The sequence below is a fragment of the Molothrus ater genome, chromosome 2 (genome assembly GCF_012460135.2).
Source record: "Molothrus ater isolate BHLD 08-10-18 breed brown headed cowbird chromosome 2, BPBGC_Mater_1.1, whole genome shotgun sequence".
Lineage (NCBI taxonomy): Eukaryota > Metazoa > Chordata > Aves > Passeriformes > Icteridae > Molothrus > Molothrus ater.
In genome coordinates, this window is record NC_050479.2 from 39,883,985 (window position 1) to 39,905,507 (window position 21,523).

Sequence of the window (21,523 nt, forward strand, 5' to 3'; positions counted from 1 at the left end):
AATATTCATTTCAGTGAACCAAAGTGACCTTGTAGAAAAGCAGACTCTGCACATGCAGCTCAACAATTCTGCCAGATAAAGTGTTTTTATCTCTAGAAAGTCACACTTTCAAATAATTTTCACCCCGAGGCCATAATCTCAAAAGACACACTTAAAAATGTGTAGAACATAAAATGAGTGATTTTTTTTGATTGAGGTTAAGGAAAGAAATCCCTCACAGACATAACACTTTATTGATATTCTTGGTCACAGCTCTGCACACGCTGAACAGGATCAGCTACTGGTAAGGACCACAATTCATGTCTTTCCATTTAAACCCTGCAACAAAGAATAAAACTATTTCACAACTAACAAAAGAGAACCCGTTAATTTGCAACAACAATTTCAGCTCCCATTGTATTAGCACCCTCCAGTGTCCAATACATGAAAAACAACATCTCCACTAATTTACCAAGCAGACGCAGACTTGGAGCCTCAAACACAAGACACAGGAGTGGTGGACTCCTGGGAGGGAAGATGATGAGAATTGATGACGAGAAAAGAAACTCCCAATGCTAGAAATTTTAAATGACACAGGCAGAGTCTCTGAAGAAGATCTGACATGGGGTTAGTACTTGTCAGGCTCCTTTGTTCCTAGCAGGCATGCCAGTGTCTGCACCTTTGGCACAACAGGCTCCACGTGCCCACACTGTATATTCCATACTCTGCAGCATTCCACTGAGATGTGGATGCTGCCTTTGACTGATTTAGTACAGGCATGTGGGTATGGATCTGTCTGGGGTATGCCATGTAAATGAATGCATGTAATAAAACCCTCTTGTACATGGGTGACGTGCGCTTGGCTGGCTGAGGGCAAACAGGTGACCTTGCTTCAATGTGCAATGCTCCTCTCTTACAGCATCATCACCAAGCAAAGAGAGAACAACAGCAAAAACAGCTGCATTTGCTACTAAAAAAACAGCTGGATGAAGGGTTTTTTAACTTTTTCCAACACAAAAAATCTTTCACAGGCAGAGAGAGCCCAGTAGGCTCTGGAACATGGCAAATAAGAAAAACCAGCTCTGGGTACCTGCCTGATAATAACACAAATACTCGGTGCTCCTTTTCTGGGCAGCACTGCTTCCCCCCAGCCTCACAGGGGCAGCAGCACGCCCATGAAGGAGGAGGGCAGCAGCTGGAAAGGCAGCCACACCACATGGGAGGTACCTGCTGTAATTAGGGTCCCAGTCCAACAGCATGGCAGAGAGCTCTGTGGGACACAAGAGCTAATTAAATCCAATCAACGTGTTCATTGATTGTTGACACTTGAAGTCATCCCTGTATTTTCTCTCCCAAGTGCACACAGTGAGCAAGGACTCCTCATGCCTCATCCTGCTGTGGTCTCTGACTGTTTGGATGCCCAAAATTCTGTGGTCTCTACTTGCCCAGTGGCCTCTTGGGCTCCACAGGAGCACTGATGACAAGGAGCAGTCAAATCCCACCACAGGGAGGCGATCACATCTTCTGGGAGTCATGCAAGGATGCTGTGATGCCTGGCAGCCATGTCCCAACCCACGGTAGCACCAGCCAAGGAAGCCCCTTCTGAGCCACAGCTGGAAGAGAGCAGCCTCACCATGGGCATGCAGGCAGCCTCCTCTCCCAGCCCTGAACAGGTGCTGCATCAGGCACATAAATGTCATCACCCCTGCCCTCACACTGTGTAGATTCCTCTTCCCTCCACAGTATGAATAGTTACAATTCTTCATGACCAGAAATAGCAAGGCATAGCATTTATGATTCTACACCAATATGGAGGAAAGGGGATGAAAACGAGGGGAAAAAAAGGCATGTACGTGCATGCATCTTCCCCAGAAATTGGCTGTAAAAGCGTGCTGAAGGAGGCAGGCTGGAAAAATGACCCTGGGTGCTAGGCAGGACATTACTGTGGGCAGGAATGACTGACATGGACTTACTGGGCTCTTCAGTGTGCCTCCAGCACAGCACAAAGCACTCCAGCTGTCCCTGAGGCTCCCCAAGAACACCAGCATCAATATTGCATGCTCACAGTAACATCTACGTTACAGTTTTACAGACCGCATAGGCTTTTGTCACTCAGCTATAAAATATTTACAGAACCACGGTCTCAGCAGAGAATGTGAGAATTTAAAGCTTTAAATATTGATAATAAAATGAATTAACACTTGATTGCCACCCTAATATCAATACTAAAAAAAAAGTGTTCTCCTTCTAGCAGTGCTGTTGAAAACCTGCCTTAAAAGAGCACAGACCCATCAATCCCTCCCTCTGGCAGAAGTCACTCCCTGCCCACCGGGAACAGGCAGGCACACACCTGCAGGCAGAAAGCTGGACATGAAACCTGCACACTTCTCCAGCAGGAAGGTGCAGCGGAGCCTTTATCTTCCTTGGCACTTGTCACTCGGAGCCTGATCCTGCAACACTGACCTGAACGGCGATCCTCTATTTAAAGCAGAGCTTTTCCTAGCATCCTGCCGAAATCTGTGCTATTCCTGACAGCTATTCACCCACCTGTGGGAAAGCACCGGGTGATTTGGGGCCCTTGACAAGAGGACATGCGTTGCCTACACGACCTTCCCTCATCCAGGCACTGCAGGAGCAGTGTCCCCCCACAGCACTATTCCCCCACAGGAGCACGGGGACTCCGCACCCCCCGGGCTCCCAGGGGGCTCTGAGGATATCCCAAGGATAAGGGATGCTGGGGGGGGGGCTTTGCTTGTGCCCACATCACCACCTATGCCGGGCCATCCATCGGTGGAGCAGGCGGCACAGGATGCTGTTTAAACAACGGGAAAGCCCCCGGTGCGGATCCGGCGCGCCTGGCCCCGCTCCCCTGCGGGAAATGGGGCACGGGGCCCTGAGGAGCCCGCTCGCTCCAAGGCCGGGCGCACGAATGGCAAAGACCCAAGGTCACCCTCCGGGCAGGAGCTGCACCAAAGCGGACAGCCGGGCAAGGGCGACGTGCCGGTAACGGGAGCAATCACGGAATAGCTCGGGTCGGAAGGGACCTAAAGGACCACCTCATTCCAACTCCACTCCCGCGGGCAGGGACACCGTCCCCTAGAGCAGGAAGCCGACTGCCATTCCTACGTTGCCCGTGCCCGAGGGCAGCCCCGGCACACCCGGGGGGATCGGGGGAGCCCCGCTCGGGCGCGGCTCCAGCGGTGAGGGGGAGAGGAGGGGGAGAGGAGGGGGAGGGGAGGCGGTGCCGGGGGTCCCGCGCCCCGCCCCGCCCCGCGCGCGCGGCCCGTCACTCACAGTCTCCGCCTCCCCGCGCGCAGCCCGGCCCGCGAGCACAGCCCCGCCGCCATCGCGCCGCCGCCACACGCCCCGCGCTCCCATTGGCTGCGCCGGGACACGCCCCGCGCTCCCATTGGCTGTGCCCGCGGCGCCCGCGGCACGCCCCCGCCGCGCTGTCGGCTGTGACGTCAGGCGGAGGCGCACTCCCGGGCCCCGGCGGCGCTCCCGCTGCTCCAGCACATCCCGGCTCCGCAGCCCGCGGGGACCGGGATGCTCCAGCTCCCCTCTCCCCGGTGCGCCTGTGACTGCCGCGAGTGGGAACGGTTCGTTCGTGCAGAGGATGAAGAGACAAGACCGAAGATAACACAGGATGTAACAGTGGGCGGGGTCGGAAAGAAACAAACTTGAGAATAAAAGGATCCGGAAAAGGAAATAGGGATTCTGATTCTGTTTTCCATCAGTCCAAACTTGGACTGAGCATATAATATAATTTTCTTTGCCATGATGCTGGAATGTGCCAGACCCACAAAGTATAATCCCAGCAAGTTCTCCAGTATTGTAGATATTTCAGCTTCATTTCCAAAGGACACACACTTTGATCATGCCACCTCTCTGTCCTGTTATCTTTCATTCCTGCCCTTCCACAACTGCTGAACGTGTTGCTCTGGCCATGGGAGAGAGATTCCCAAGACACTCAATTGCAGTAGCTTTCCTAAAAACAGGAGATGGATAATGAAGCACCCCAAACCAGTGCCCCCGGTCCTTTGAAAACCCACGTTCACATCCACGTAGGTTCATCCCAAGTCTTCATGGAAGGGCTTTTTCTTTCCTAGGATCATAGAGTTTTGCCGTATAACTTGTTGTTTTCCTGACACACAATTGTCTTTCCTTTGTCAGTGAGCTGTGTGGAAATTTTCCAGTGTGGCTTAGCATCACTTTACTGGGGAAGTGGTGTCAGCAAAGCATGAGCTTCCCCTCCTAGCAGAAATAAAATCTGCTGTTTTGCAGAGCTGTGCTGAACCGTGAACGTGACCTCGCTCAGCTTCCCTCCCCCACGTAATCTTGTGTGCAAGTCATGGGTGATACCACTTGAATCTGACACACTGAGATAGCAAACATTTCCTTATCACCAACAGCATGACAGAGTTAACCCTTCTCAGCACAGGTCCACTGAACTGTGTGTGGCAGAGACTGCTCCTTCTCCCTCCTGTCACTGTTTCCTCCTTTGCTCTCTCTTCTTTCCAGCCTTACTTCCTTGGGGAACTTCCTCATGAAGGATGATATTGCACAACATGCTGGAGGAGAACCTTGGACTTGTCTCCTTGCCCCTCTCTTATTTCTGTAGGGACAGATTTCCTTCCTGGCACCTCTCTTGTCTTTTCCCCTTCCAGCTCCAAGACTCCCAGGTGTACAAAATGCTCTCCTTCCCCACTTCACTGATGAGGATGGCCTGCAGTGGGGAAACAAAAGAGATGTGTGATACCTCATAGACCCTCTTTGCTCTTGTTTCTTTATGGCTGCCCACAGAGAGAGGAGAGCAGAGCAGAGCAGAGTAGCAGTCTGGATAGGATGTGAGCAGGGGTACAGCCAGACCAGGCAGAACCCCTGAAATGTGCATCATGGAACCATAGAATGTCCTGAGCTGAAAGGGACCCACAAGGATCATCAAAGTCCAACTCCTGGCCCTGCACAGGGCATCCCAAGAGTCACGCCATGTGCCTGAGAGCATTGTGCAAAAGCTTCTTGAGCTCTGTCAGGCTGGCGCTGTGACCCCTGCCCTGGGGAGCCTGTTCCAGTGTCCAACCACCCCCTGGGGGCAGAACCTTTCTCTAATATCCAACCTAAACCTCCCCTGACACATCTTCCTGCCTTTCCATCGAGTCCTGTCACTGGTCACCAGAGACAAGAGAAGAATCTTCCTTGCAGGAACAGCATTTAGTGTGACATCAGGGGGAGGCAGGATGCTGTGCTGACAGGAGCAGCTCTCAGGTTTTGTCAGAAGTCCAAATAACCTTTCTTCAGCATTAGCAGCTGAGCCTGGGTTTTGCATCAACCAGTGCTGGCAAACCTGGACTATCCTGGCCTGTTGCGTCCCTTTGACTTGTAAATGATCATGGGAACACAGGGACATCAATTAAATCTCATTACCATCTTTTCCCTTCTGTATTCTGGGAAAAATACTGCATCTGTCCTGTCCTTTTAAAATGGGAAGCCTTTTAAAGATGCTAAGTTTTCACTTAATTGGATTAAGGCAGTGTAACATTTTCCAGGATGCTCAGAAGGTATTTATGAGCCTAACTCTCAGTGCCATCCTCAAGAGTTAGGTATGAGGTACTTTTGAGGATGTGAATCCTATAGCAGCAGTATGGTTGGGGTTAAGACACCTGGAGCTGTGTGTACATGAAGAATACGTGCAGAAAAGGGTTGATGAGCTAAGTCAGAACTGCTCATCAGAATTAGGATACTTCTGTGGGTGCTTTTGTGTTTTGTGTCTCCTTGCAAAAACTCATGTGCACAAATGTTTCAGCTCAACATGAGATAACTGCAAACAAATTAATCAGAGGGAGGGATCCTGCAATTTCTCAGATAAACAATAAATTATGAAGGTCAAATGACTCATGGACTGTGCTGGTGAGAATCATTTAGCAACTATAAAGGATTAGGAAAAATATTCTAAAAAAGGATAACTTACCTATTAGTTTTTCTTCTCATATTTCAATAAAGCATCACACCAAATACAGTATACATTTAATGTACAGTATTTTTTTAAATTGCTGGATTTCAAACACCTTATTTGTAATCTTGGTCTATTATCTTTTGAGATGTTGAACGAATAAGGTTGCTACAAAAGAGCAAACCAAATATTTTGGTAGGATATGTGGTGGTCCTTGTTCAACAAGCATTTTGTAATTCTGTGATGATCTCTTAATGGTATGATAGTGACAAACCCAAGTATTTTTTAATAAGAAAGGGAAAAAGAAGCAGTGTACTACTGCACTACTGTAGAACTATTAATAAACCATGCTGATAAAAAGATATTTTTTATTGGCATCTTATTGGAAAAAAGAGCCATGCTGCTGCCTGAAGCTATTGCATGTCAGTGTCCTCTTGACACTCATTTACTTTGATTTTCAAGAGAGAAATGAGCATCATAACAGCCAAGGCATATTGTGCCTTCCTCTCTGTGTTTGTGTGAACACAAAAGGCTGTCCTCCTCAGCTCCTGTGCAAGAATGGGAAACAAATAACTGTTGGCACGAATCTGGCTGAGGCTCCGGTGCCTCTCTCTGACAGGCACTGTTTTTTGCTGGCCAGCAGTGTCACAGTGCTCCTGTGGTGAGCGTGCTGCTTTGGGCCTCAACTCCTACCTGCACAAGTGTCTGCTGCCTCCCAGCTTGGAGACCATGGATCACCCAGGGAGCTTTGTCCTGCTGTGCCTCCTGTGCCACCAGACTGGCGGGACCCAGGACATTCCTCTGGCTGCCCTGGGTGATTCGAGACCCTGGCAAGAGGCTCAGAGACCTTGGCATGGAGTCAAAAACACCCTGTGCCTTCAATTTTAGTCCATGGAAACAATTACCAACTTTGTGTGAAGATTTACAAGCCACAAGAGTTTGAGTAGAATGATAGTGAATTTATCACTGGGTGTAAAAGTAGAATTTTGGTTTTTAGAATGGGGGTTCAAGAGGCAAGATGGAGGAATCTGGGTGTGTCCTGTCCTTCTTCTCCTTCTTCTTGTCCTCCATCTTCTGCTGTGATGGTGACACTTCTGGATTGGTTCAGAGTAGAGACAAACTGTCTAACATAGGTGATGGGTATTGGAAAATTATTGTAAATAAAGTACACGTAGTTCTTAGTATAAAAAGTTAACACCACCCCAAGGGTAGGGGCTGTGCCTCCACCCAACCTGCTGGACAGATCTCAGCAGGACAGAGAAAGAATGTAATAGGTAAGAGAAAATAAACAACCTTGAAAAGCAGAACCAAGGAATCTCCACTACTTCTTCTTCGGTTGCAGGGCTGGGAAAAAAGAGACTTTCTAACACCTCAGGGGTCATCTCAACCACAGAAACCTGAGACCAGACAGCACACAGCACTCCCTCATGTCACACATCTCCTCCTGTAGGATGAGAGCAGGAGGTATGTGCCTTCCAGCACAAAAAAGTTTTGAGAACCTCCCCCAAAACTGTGTTATCATACTACTGGAAATAAGTCAGCATTTTCACGATGAAAATTAATTGCCCAGTGTCTATTCATTGCACTGTTATGTTCAATGGAATTGCAGTGTGTGTTGTATCCCAGCAGTGCAGAGTGTTTTAATCCACCATAAATCCATGTAGAGAGTACATCATCTGGGGCATTTAGAGTGATGGAAGGTGGATTTTGGTGAAAGTGCATTGAATAGTCCTGGTATATTGAGACAGGATCTTTTTGTCAGGAAAAGCTTTCTCTGTGGTCTCGAAGCTTCCCTTTTTCATCTACCTCAGAAGCACCACTCAGGCAGCTGCTTCCTTCACTTGGGAAGGGCAGAGAGCCCCTGCTACCATCATCCTGTTGAACCAGGGGAAATGCACAGCTTTATGCTCTTGGATCCTCTCCAGATCTCAGGAAAGGTAAATACCCCTGCTTACCTGGGGTGTTCTCTGGAGGTTGCTTGTCCAAGTCTGGTTCTCCACCTTTGAAATCAAACTCTTCCCTTCCCCAGTAAGCTGGGGATACTGGTAAACACTGTTAACAGATAGAAAAAGAAAGTCAAAAAAGGCAGAAACCTCTGGAAAAAACAAAGGGCCAGTAGCTGAGGTGAAGCTGCAGGGAGTATAAACTAGGAAAACTGGTCCAGCCATAAATTGAAGAAAATGCTTGATAAGAGATTTGAAGAATTCCTGTTTCCAGGCATCAGGAGGACATTACAGTGAATTCATTGCCATACAATTCAGATTCTGTTATGTACTATGCAATTTTGGGAGGAGATTATTGATAAGTAGCTCCATGGAATCACTGGAATTCAGAAAAGTCACAACATTTTCATGCTGGGAAGCAGAACACACCCTGTGAGCTCTGTACACTGGCTGGGAAGATTAGAAGGTGGGGCGGGCTGGGGAAACAGGGGAAACAACTGGGAAACAAGAGTTTGGAAGAGGCTTTGGAGAGGTGTGCTTGCCAGTTCTCCAGGTGGGAGCAGGTGATCTGTTACACAAAGAGGTGTGGTTTCTGCACTGGGTTTCATATGAGCTGGCAACAACAACTCCTACTCCAGCAGGAGTGTGTCCTTTCCCTGACCGTCCCTTTCCCTACAGGCAGAGCTTGGGGAAAATGACCTTATACACATGGTGACGTTTCCAGGAGAAGTGAGTGGTGGGGACACTCCTCTCCTTTGCACTGAACCTCTGCTCAGGCACTGTGGTTTGACTTAAAGCGAGGCGGCTACACTGTAGTTCAGAGCAGAAATATAACAAACCACGGGGCTATTTGGAGCAAGTTAATTAAAAAAAGAGTGAAGTGCATCATGATGGGTGTCCTACATGAAATACTGGTAAATTGTGAGAGGAAATGAGGATGCCAGGAGAAAATTATGATGCACATGTTGAAAAGGAGTGGCCAAGAAAGCAGACTGTCCTTCTTAATATTGTTGTTTTGACAGATTTCAAAACTCCAAACATTCTGTGTATCTTATAGTTGATTATATAAAAATGTTTGTTGGTCATTATATGATCACTTTTATTTCAAAGTCCTGTCTCCCTATAGATTTGATAATGTTTTCACCTTTCTTGATTGATTAAACTCGCTTTCCTGCAGGATGCTTTGAAAGTCAGGAGATAATCTGCAGGCTTGTTGACACCATAATGCTATGATGGCTTGTGTCCCATTAAAATAGATCACAAAAATGTTCATCTATAGAACCTGAACTCAATACATTGTGTCAGTATACAGTATAGATCCGTTAATCCATAGGCTATTATTAAAATAGTGGATTAAGGAGTTGTTTGGGATCAGAGCATGCTGTATGTGTAACAAAACAGTTTAGCTGAGATTAGTACTTATTACTCAATGCAAAATTTGATTGAAGGATTCATAGGTGCTTATAATATCATAGTTTTTATTTTATCACTAAATTACTGACTTTTTGCCGTACAAGCTCTTGTTAAGACTTGAGAATTAATCACTGTATATGGCAACAATAAAACTGAATAACTGACATGAACCTAATTAAAATATTTTAGTTTCATGCAAATATAAAATACAGTATGTAGATGTTTAAAATGCATTGTATGAAAACAGGCATGGAAAGGACGTTCAGACTTCAAAAAAAACCAACTTGTAAATTAAAAAAAATTAAATTAGTTCACAAACTGTTACACAGATCAGTGTCAATCTAATCTAAGCCAAAATGAACTGGAAACCAAAAGTGTTTTTTTTCCTATACAATCTTCTGTCGACAGTATTGGTGAACTTGTCAGGAGGCAAAGTTTTATGCAACCATGTGGTGAAGTTGAACTGAGTAAGATAGTGGCAGTTTTACAGACTTGTCCTTAGTGCAGCAGAAGGTTGTCAACAAGCCTTTTTGGTGACATCTCCTCGTGACAGTGGCGAGCAGATGATTTGAGGATTACCAGGGTGCTGGACAGGTCAGCCAGCATCTGAAAAATCTCTTCCATAAAGGATCAAATCTGCAGCCAGAAGCTGTTTACTGGCTGAAGGGGGAGGGAAATGGGTGCGTCTGAAAGGCAGAGACCCTTGGGTTTGTTTGTTTGTGTGTGTAAGTGGAGCGGTGTCTTTAAAACTCACTCTGTGTAAGGGAGAGCTGAACCCTGCTTGACACTCATTTTCAAGTAAACTAGGAGGCAAGATAAAATTTCATATAAAGAAAATATTTGTGCACAGAAATCATTATATTTACCAGATAAGTAGAACAGAGCCATTTTTTTTGCCACAAGGTGGAACATGTTTATACTAAATTTCAGTTATACTGCAAGTAATATAATTTTGTTTTAAATCACAGTTTTAGCTGTGGTTTTGTTTGGTTTTATTTTTTTAGTCCCATTGCTGCTAGTCCAGGTCCCTATTGTACTTTGCAGAAGAGTCTTGATATTTCTGAAGGGAGGTTCAGACACTTCCATATCAAGCAGATTAAACTCCAGTGAGCGTGCCTGCACTGGAGATTTCTGTTCCACAGACTATCCACCAGCTGATCATCTCTGTTAGGTTTCAGGTCCACTTCCTACATCTGCACAGCCTCTGGGCATGTGATGCTGTGGTTTGTAAGGAGGTTATGAAACCCCAAGCAGTGGGCACAGCAAGTGGAGGCAGCACAAGGCGCCGCTTTGGCAGCAAGCGTGACTTGTGAGCAGGGATGGCTGTGGCACTTGAGGCCATGAATGCTCGTGCCCAGGGCTGTGCTGCAACTGATGCCTCAGGTTTTAGCTTTTATATTTTTCAGATTATGTACTACTACAGTGTGTACTTCTGAGCTTCATATTAAGGGATAGGAAGCTCTCTTCACAGAGTAGGCAGACAAAACAATTCCTTCTCTCACTGGGGACCCAAGTACAGCTGATCCAGATCCAGACCTGAGAGCATAAACAGTGGCAGAAGGAAGAGAGAAAAACAAGAAGGATGGGGCTTCATGGGCTAAAGCTGTAATTGGACAATAACTCCAATATGCTAATGGACCAAAACTTACAAAAATGTGAGACCCCGTGACTGGTCATCCATTTGGTGACCATTTTTGGATTCATCTTGGGTGTAGCCTTGGCTGGGCTCTTGTGCTGCCCAAGGTGTGTCCATTCAGGCCTCCTAATAAATACCTACTTTATTCTTTAGCTCCATCTGGTCTCTGTTCCAGGTCAGCCTTCACAAGGCACCACAGGGACTGGGAACCTGCATATCCTAAAAAGTATCACGTGAATCAAAATAAAAGAAAAGAAGGACCTATGGCAGCCTTTCAGTGCATCTCCAAAGGAGCACTTGTGGCCAAAGAACTGGGGAATCAGCTCTGGGAAACTGGAGGAGAAAATAGGTAGAAAAAAGCTGACTTCATTTACTTGCACACCTCTCCATGAGGCAACATTTAAGGAATGTTCAATTTCTATCTAACTCTAAACTAAAGGTTTGTACAACTTAGCCTTTCCTTCTTAGTTAAAAAGTGTTATAATTTAGCCCTGTGATACTAGCCATTTAGATTTGGTTGCTGCTGGCTTCAGAGATTATGCTCCACTAGAGGAAAAGACAGAAAGATGAAAAAACATTCAAAGAAGTCCCTGAGAACTTGAAACTAGCCATTCTACCTACCACTTGGACTGACTTTACATAATTTTTAAATATTTCTGAAGTTCTTATGTAAAAGATTATACATAGTACATTATCCTTTAATGCCAAAAGGTAAAAAAGCAGAAAAAAGAAAACTAGGAAATAGAGCTTTCACTGATTTCCAGTAAGATTTTCTCAACCAGTAAATTTGCTGAGATCAAAAAGGTAGGAATACCTGTTCTGAATACAGTGCATATTTGGAATATGTTATTCTGTTTATAGAGCCTGAAGCATCATTTCAATGCTGCTGCTTTCTGTCATGTCAGAAAGCAGTGGATCTCAAAATAAAATAGTTTTCCAAAGGCTGGTGTTTCACTTCAATAAGGTAATACTTCAATAAGGTAATATCCTCAGTTTTATAAACAGAAAAAAAAAAAGGATTTGGCAAATGTGGAATTGGAATGGATTAGATTTTTTAAATGTTTTTGATGTGTGAAACATCAAATGAAATAAGACAGGTACCAGAGCATCCCAGAAAAAAACAGGGACTCTTCATCAAATGAATAGTGGGATGATTTGTTACACTCTGTCCTCAAGCACATACCATTAATGCTGGCAGCAGAACTCCTTCAGGATCCTTACAGGTGTTCAGGAGGGCTCAGGACACTCAAAATACATGGAATTTCTTGCAAATTTACAGAAGCACCTTGCCTCCCACGTTCTGCCTCAGCTAGAAGTTTAATGACTAAATTTGCCTTTCCCCTTTGCATGGGTTCAAATTGTAGGGTTTTGTGATCATTTCATTGGGTAAAGTTGCCAGGTAGCTCCCCCACTGACTTGTGCCAGTGCTCCATGCCATGCCACATGCCACAGCAGGATCAAGCTGGGAGCTCTCTGCAGCTCTTCATGTGGATAAGGCAGATGCAAATTTAGTGCTGGTCCCAGATCCTGAACTGAATATCTGCTGCCTTTGTCATCCATGTTTATCATGCCCATCAGGAACACAGAGCTCCTGCATCTCAGCAGCCTCAGAGTGACTGACATTACAGGAGTACTTTGGAAATACACTTTCCATTTAATCTCTATTTAAATTTATTCCAGTTTTGTGACTGACATGGTGTGAAAAGTAGTTGTCACAATGATTTTAATGACACATAAATATTTTCTGCCATCAAGTAGAGCACAATCATCCATCATTAAGAGATACTGCCATATGGCTATCACATAGCACGAAATACATCCTCTAATAACTTGGGCTACCTTTAGATCAGTCATGACTGAAAAAATTGCCACCTTAGAACCCAGACGTAAAACTTGGAGAGCAACCTGAGACTTAAATGCAAGTAAAGGAGTGCACGTAGATGCAGAAACGTCCCACCTCCTGTATCTCACACATTTTTTACAGGGAAAAAGAGAGCTGTGCTTTTAGCAAAGCAATATAGAGACTGCTTCAGGTAGATTTGCTCCAGTTGTGGTCATAAATGGCCTGCTGTGACCTGCCAGACCTCCTGAGCTGCCTGGTGGGTGGCTTGAGAGAAGGGATGATTTATGATTCATACCCAAGGTGTTTAGTTGAAATCAGCTGGTTTAAGTAGGAAATCTTGGCTAACCAAGGGTGTTTGAAATGAAATAAGCTCAGGATGGTCACAGAAATGTTTCAGCCTGCAGATCTAACTGGAATGTAGTCTCTCACTTACCATGTTTGGGAGCAAAGCCCCGTAGCCTGGCCTTGCAGGGCACTGCCACAACTGGACAAGGACCCAAATTCAGATTCTGTAAAACAATATTGGTTTTACCAATTTAACAAATGCTAAATCTTCTCAAAGGGGGAATATTTACCAATATACCTATTGGACTAAAAACTGGGTCGACACACTTGTTTGTATTCCTCCCTGTGCTAATGATCCAAGTGACTATAAAGGAACTTGGCTAACAAAACACACCACACTCACAGATAAGCCCACAGGCCAGTTATGCTTGACAAAAATACTTTTGACAAGGAGGTATAATTCATTGTTTAGAATCACTGAAATGTATTTTATAACTGTTATTCTCTGGCATTCACCCCAAAGGAGTAGCTGTGTTGCTTATCCAGCTGCTGAAGGCATAAGGAAGGCATCCACTATAGATACAAAAGAAGCGAAAAATTTTGTCAATTTTTTAATATGTCTATATCACACAGGAATTCCCTACATTTATGTCATATTAACTTGGTGTTTCCTATCTATATTTTTAGTTTCACTTTCCAAATTTCAATCCCATTCAAATAACTTCATCTCAGCCCTTGTTTTTTCCTTCAAAAACTCACTGCCATATGGAGGAAACATTAAAATTATTGGATCCAAAGTAAAAACAAAAGCAGCTTAGTGTTAGTGCAAGAGGCTTAAATCAAGACAATTAAACCTAAGTTAAACTGAAAGTAAAAATGACAAATAATTTTGGCTAGATGTAGACCACACACCAAACAGAAAGTCATTGTCATGCATGGTGGAAGCACAGAGTCTTCAAAAGAAGATCATCACCTTCAGAAATAGTGAAATAAACTTCCAAGAGATATCCATGCTCTAAGCAGACAAGAAAAATCTCTAGTAGGAGTAATTTTGAGAAGAGGCTGCCTTCCAGAGTTCCACCAGGGGATCACTTATGGCCACGCAACCAAGTGATTGCTGACCATTTTGGGAAGAAGGTCAGTGGTGTTTTCAGCATGGACAGGACCCGGGATAATCCTTCTGCAGCCCAGCTTTCCTCTCCTGTTTGTTATTTTAATGCCTTGGTTTATACTTAATGCTGCTGTGAGTGACTGCTACTATGACAGCCGCCTGTGCATCTCCCAGATAACGACGGCTGGCCTCATTAACCACTGTGGCGTTGGGATATTCAGAAGTAGCCTTCAGTTTTTCAGTTTTTAACAGAAGAGTTGAAAATGAGATTGCTACACTTGGTGACCATAGTATGAATTCAGTCTTTTCCACATATAAAAATCTTGTCAGTGTTCATTGCCAGGAATAAACCTGGCCCCTCAGAAATGTCAAATTTTAGATATTTGATTTGTAATGTTACCGATTTGCTGATAGCAATCCATGATCCTCCACCACAGCCTCAATGCTGCTTCCCAAAGACCACCAGGTGGTGATTGCTGAGACAGACCTGCAGGTTCTAACTGAAATTTAGACAGCAGTTCCTGTCACAATGAACAACAGCTAATGGAGAGGAGGAAAAACCCCAACAAACACCTGACCAATTTGTTGAGCTGCCAGGGCAGGCAATGAGATGATGGAATAAATGGCCCAAAGTTATAATGAAAGAGGTGGGTAATAATTATTTGTTTAATAATTATTGCTCTCTAATTTGTTAGCCCTATCCAACTCTTACTCAGCTGTGTATTATTTACTTCCACTTACACAGCTGTGGACGTTGTCACTGCTCATAAGACACAGAGGCAAATACCTGCTTCTTCCTATGCCTTTACTACTCTGTTGAAGCTGTGCTAAAAAGTAAAAGAGAAAGAAATATTTGCATCCACACAAATAAATGTGAAGGGCTGGAACATGTCCATACCAAACTGGACCCTCTGGCTTGTGTAGCATCTGCACACAAGCCCTCTCCTTTCCCTATCACTCCAGAAAGACCAGATTTTCTTTTCAAGCTTAACTGTGGTAAATATAGTTATTACTATTGATTCTTATAAACCTTTTAAGAGCATATTTATTTGTTTTTCCATGAACTTCTGGTGTGACAAGCCCAGACTTAGATGGATTTCTCCTATATACTGTATATGAACTAGCAGTGCTGCAGCTTTATCTGTATTTGCTCAGGCTGTGAGATTCAAAGTTGAGTGAAACTGCAAAAGGGAGTATTTGTCCTTCCTGTCATCTATTTGCAGCGCAAGAAATTAGCATTTTTCATTACATTTCTGTTTCCTACTTATCCCCATTTTTTGGGGTTTTAGGTTTTTCTTTTGTTACATCAAACTCCATGGGTTTCTGCTGGGTATTTATATGAACATTGTGCACTTGGAGCAATGAGAAGTGTATTTCTGCATCAAAGTACATGGTAGATGGCTTGCTCAGGTTATTTTACCAGCAATTCTCTGAAGTGTCAGGGATGAGTGGGACAGGAGACAGTGTCCCATGCAACAAAACCGAGATTGCAAGTTCTGTCCCTTCTGGACCTTCACAAACCTGTCGGTAAAGCTGTTTCAAAGGACAGAAAGATAGATGCAGTAACCTTAACATAATCCATTGGTCAAGAAAATCTCTGGGGATTTAGTCACATTCTTAATCTGCCTACATTTGTCTGCTAGGCTTAGTCTATTGAGAAATTCAGTTCTGGATCTAGGATGGTCTCTTCCAGAAAAAAAACCCCACTTGAAACAGGTAACAGACTAACAGAAAAGACTTGAGTTTAATAAACCATCATTTTCCTGATGCATAAGTCAGTTCTTTGTTTGGACTCTGCCCCTTGGGTGTGGATATTGTTCTTCTTGAAGGGAAGGAAGCCTCTCTCTAATTTTTATCCAGTGTTACTACAGTCACCCAGCTTTCTGGGATAGACAGCAAATTTAAGGCCACCTGCTGTTTCTCCTTTGCCTTGCCCTCCACCTGCCTTGGGGCTGCCCTGATGTGACATCCTGCAGCAGGAGAACACGTATGATTTAGCTCTGTTGCTGTCACTGCAGCCTGCAGAAGGAGACAGAGCAACAGAACATCAGTTTCTTCTCAGCTGCCTTAGCAAGACAACCTTCCTCCAGTGGGCAGAGAAGAGCAGTTTCCAGCAGGAAAGTGGAGAGGGCTCCTTGTGAGAACTTGCAGAAAAATGTAGGAAACAGATCTGATTTTCTGGCTGCTCCATTTTGTAGCTCCTAAGCAAGGCTGAAGAAGTATCACAACACTAATGCTTCTTGTATCCTTGGGCTACCAAGGGAGAGGATGGGCCATCCTGGAAGCCCACTGACCTCCTCAGTAATATCCCAGAGCAACTGATACTGGTGCATGCAAAAGGTGGGAGCTGAACACAGTCCACCTGCCTTTTCCAACCTCCAGAGAATGAGAAGTTTGCTCACCTTCTGCAGCACAGAGGGAAAGCAGAGGCCAGACTGTAGATGTGCCTGCTCTGCTGGGATGTCACTTCTCTTTCCCTTCTTCACATCATGTAGTCAAGGCAGTTTAATGATTTCATACACATCAACCAAATGTGTAATTGTAAACAAATCAAAAGGCAGTCACGGGAAGTTGGGAAAATATCAGGAAGACTGTCTTCTCTACCTGAACAATTTCCCCAAAAGAGAGATGAAATTGACTTGATATAATTACTGAAAAAAACCCAACACATCTCTGAACAAAAGCCCACCAAACAACCCTGCTCCCCCCACCCCCGGAAAAAATAACCCCAAACCCCAACCAAACCACCCACACAAGCCACATCAAGTTTTGAGTCTTGCAGCAGCATCAGCAAAACAGCAGTTGTGCTGAATTGTTTGAAGACAAGGAGGTAGCACTATTGAACTGAGAAGCTGGAATGTGCCATTCTGCCCATCTCACTGCCCAGGCTGGACAGCCTCTCAGGACACCCTGTGGGCCCCTATCTGAAGCAGCCTTTTGTAGTGAACTTAGAAAAACTGTTTGAAGGTATCAGAATAGGTTCCTGAATAAGGACAATTAATCCTTATAAAGCAAGGCTTTACAAATCCAGTGACTTCTAGAGGGCCCTTGCTAGCAGCGTGCCCATACTACATGCAGGAGACACAATGTTAGCACACTCACCAGTGAATTATTTGGTTAATTACTGTTATTATTCTTTGCCAAGAATTTTGGCTGTGCATTTCCAGAAACTTCAGATCATGCATGTTTGCAGATCGAATGCTAAATCCCTCCAGTAGACTGCTTAGTCAAACCTTCCTGTCATGCCCTTGCCTCTGCTCCTGCACCCTGTACTTGTGTGTGCTGTGGCCAGCAGGCTATCCTCAAATAGCTCGAGGCAAGGGAGAACTTCAACTGCATTTTCATTGCAAGTCCTGGAATCCTAGCAAGTGGCAAGAATGTGTCATCACCCAAACATGACAGGCTTCATTTGTAATCTTCTGGCTTATCTGATTTACAAGAGTTAACCACTCTCATCTCATCAACAGCAAGTTCCAGATGTTTCACATAAGAGGAAATAGTGCATGATGGCAGCTGTACAGTAATCAACTGATAAATTAAGTCTCTCAGTAGTCCCTGAAGGTTTGTGCTTTAATCTGAAGTGTCACACACTTGTGCAGGCACATATACCCAAAGTAATTCTTTAAAGTAACAGGAGAATTATTTCACGAGTCTGTTGAGGAAGGCATATTTATGGAGATATGGAAATAAATAGATCACTAGTGGCTGACATAAGGAGAAACAGCAGGGTACTGAGAATAAAAAAATTAAATTAGAGGTGAATTGTAGGAAGCAGTGTATCTGGGACAAGAACATCTCTGCACAAGTAATCTCCCTTCCTTTAAGGGAATACATGGCTGTGATAGGCTGATGGAGCTGGAGATACAACTGTCCAGAAATGAAGGTGGTGTCCAAACTGTAAAGATGCTCAAACAGAAAGAAAATGGCCTGTAACTTCATGGCAAAAACTCATGGACATGTGTGTCCCACATCAGCTCAGCTTACTAAAGTTCTTGCTCAATTCCTGGAGCAGATACACTGAACCATGCACTGTGCTAAACCAAACACTCAATTAAAAGGAGGAAAAAAACAAAACACCAAAACGCACCCCCACCCCCCCAAAAAAAAACAACCAAAAAGCAGGGTGAGGGAAAAGTATGTTGGACTATTTTACCATTCTGTGATTCTATGCTCACTGCTGTTCTTTATCAGCCATTAAACACAAAAACATCTACAGCTCTTAAGGATTTACCAGATTTCCATTACAGAATTTCATGTAACTTCTTACCTGTGACACTCAGGATCCCCATCAGGTGAGTAACAATTCAGTGAGAAACCCCAGTTTTGACTTAACTCTGCAGCACCCATGTCATCAGGACTGGCTGCAGCAGCCCCTCCCCAGCATTCTCCCAAAGCTTTGCAGAAACATTTGGCCACAATTTCACTCCATGGACCAAAGTCATACACACTAAAACCACTCCCTTTCAAGGTCTCTCACTTCTTCCCTACCTTGCCTGAAATATAGTTGTGCTCCAGCCTACTTAGAGATTGGTATTTTTGTCGTTACCAGTATTAGCAGAACATTTAACATCCACATTTCACCTTTTTGATTTGTACATCAGTTCAAACAGGACTTGGTTGGTGCCTCCCAGCCCTTCCAAACAGATACTCAGATCAGTGTAACTGAGCACCTCAGGTGCCTGCCAGAATTTTGTAATTTTACCTCTTGTCCTCACTTCCAGACTTTTCCTGAAGTCATTTCTCACTGCCTTTTGCCTGAAAATGGCACAAAAAGCATCAAGACACTATGATTGGTTCACAGTCAACTAATATTTATAACATTGCTTACAAGATCCAGCCAAGCAGCTGAGGGCTCACACAACCTTGTATGACCACAGAAACCTGAGGGCTCACACAGGTGTTCAAACACAGCCAAACCTTTGAATAAGAAGGGAAGCTAAAGATGAGCCTGCCATGGTGAGTGACAGCTTGCCATAAAGCTGCTTTCTTATTTCTTCTAGGGAAAGAAAATCAGGACACCAACTCCCATATCACATTTTCAAAGTATGATTTGGACTAAGGATTCCTTTCAGACTAAATTTGACAGTGATGGCCACTCTTTTCAGACTCTGAACAATAAGTTTTAAAATTATTTATCAGCCACCAAAAAATTGACACTTCTGTGTTTTGTCCAAATTTGCCCTGTCTTCCTACAGCTCAGCAATTTGTCCTACCTTGTGATGGCGTTCACAGGGGTTTTAGGATGAGGGGAGAGATAAGGGTCTGACTACATGTTTCAGAAGGCTTGATTTATTATTTTATTATATATATTAAAACTATAGTAAAAGAATAGAAGAAAGGATTTCATCACAAGGGTAGCTAAGAATAGAATAGGAAGAACGATAACAAAGGCTTGTGGCTCGGACTCTCTGTCCGAGCCAGCTGGGCTGTGACTGGCCATTAATTAGAAACAACAACATGGGCCAATCACAGATCCACCTGTTGCATTCCACAGCAGCAGATAACCATTGGTTACATTTTGTTCCTGAGGCCTCTCAGCTTCTCAGGAGGAAAAATCCTAAGGAAAGGATTTTTCATAAAAGATGTCTGCGACACTACCTCTCTACCCTCCTTTTAATTTACATTTTCTCAGACTTTCATGCTGTAAGTGCAATTTAAGAAAATACTGGATAATACATTAAGTTTTTAGAAAAGCTCAGTATTTTGAAAGTTTAGACAAAAAAAAACAGGTCTCCCAAGAGGAAAACAGATACAGTATACAGTAGAACACTTAAATGCCTTAACACAGACAAAAAACCTAAATTCTAGAAAAACATGTAAAATTATCTGAGGCAGTGTTACAAGGGCAAAAACAACTTTTGAACAGCTCTTCTGTAAAATCTGTGATGTATTAAACTTTCTGAATTGTCTCACACTGAAGTAGTCCACACTGAAACATTGCAATTGCAAAACAGCTGCAATTATTACAAGGCAAGGCTGCTTGAAAAGCTGTGTATGCAGCAGGTTCAGATTCCAGAAGATACTGACACATTTCACAGACTGCCTTTAGAGCTGGAAATAAAATACTTGAGAAGCTGCCATGAATTGTCAACTAGTCTGTAGAAAAATCCCCAGGAAAATACACCCATCAGTTTCAAACTCACATATACACCACAGTGGTTTCATCTAACTTCTATTAATCTTTTTTAAACAGCAATTGTAAATACATCACAAAAATCTGTTTTTTTGAGTTTGAATTTCAATAGCAGACAATTGATTCATGTTTCTCAAACTAAGTATCCCTATTTGTGTAAAAACTACTGGTGATTTCAGGCAGTGACTCTACAGTAGGTGGTCACAAAACCAGGGATATGAAGACTATTCTAGTTTTAAACATTTGAATCAAGAGTCACACTACAGATCACTGCAGTAGTAAAGAGCAAACACTTACCATACTCACCCTTTTCCTCTTTTGAACACAAAGCATGGAAGATTTACCTAAAATCAGGATTTCCTAGTGACTACATGCTGGGAGGGGCACAAGAACAAACCTGTGCCCATCTGAGCAGAGCTGTGTCTGGCAACAGGCAGAGCACAAGTGTTGTGGTTCATCTGGGAAGGGATGAGGAGCACTGCAATTGTGGGAATGCCTCCTGAAGCCTTGATGTGCCAACTTTTGGGAGGTTAATAATGACAAGTTACCTTAACCAAGGATATTTTTATTGGGTCCAATATTCAAGCATCATCAGGTTAAGGTCCTATAGAAAAGTAAACTGGTAAGAATAACCCCCCCCCAACCTTATGAATGGCAATTGGTATATGAAGTTTAATTTTAAATAAAATTTTACCAGCCAAACTGTGTTGTGAATCTAAAACTATCAAACAAGGCTTGAACAAAATACTCCATTTCCAAAAAAAGGCAAATATAGGTTTAATGCCAGTCATCCAAAATTGACATTAGTCTTCTAATATAAGGCAAAAATAGTAATTTTCTTTTATTTTTTAACCTACATTAAGTACAGTCAGCAATAGTTGTTCTCTAGAATATGCATCATTGAGATCTAAAAGCAAGATCAGCAGAGAATGCTGACTCATGCCTTGTAAGATCTTCTCAACATAGTGACAATCCCATAGCAATCTCTGGGTGAAGGACTGGATTAATGCTGCAGAGAGCTTTTGTTAAATGGGTGTATAATTTAGTTCCCATGCGCCACAATCACATGTCCATGTTATAGCCATTTAGCACAAATAATAATTCTTGCAGATCTAAATGTGTGTCAATATACATTAAACCATAGAAAATGCCATAAAATACTCTATGCAATCTTTAAGCATCTGTATTCAATATAATTGTATTTACATATTTTTATGAACTTCTAATATG

The 21,523-nt window shown here is 43.6% G+C and overlaps 1 protein-coding gene across 3 annotated transcripts in view; it reads right to left on the reverse strand.

Annotated features, from left to right (window-relative positions):
* Positions 1-3,341, reverse strand: part of CLYBL (citramalyl-CoA lyase) — a 166,373-nt gene extending 163,032 nt beyond the window's left edge. For all 3 annotated transcript variants that reach the window (XM_036406898.2, XM_054518510.1, XM_054518511.1), the window contains exon 1: positions 3,274-3,341. In XM_036406898.2, the coding sequence (XP_036262791.1) occupies positions 3,274-3,326 (53 nt within the window). In that variant the 5' untranslated portion in view covers positions 3,327-3,341. The remainder of the gene's footprint in view (positions 1-3,273) is intronic.
* Positions 3,342-21,523: the final 18,182 nt, after the last annotated feature.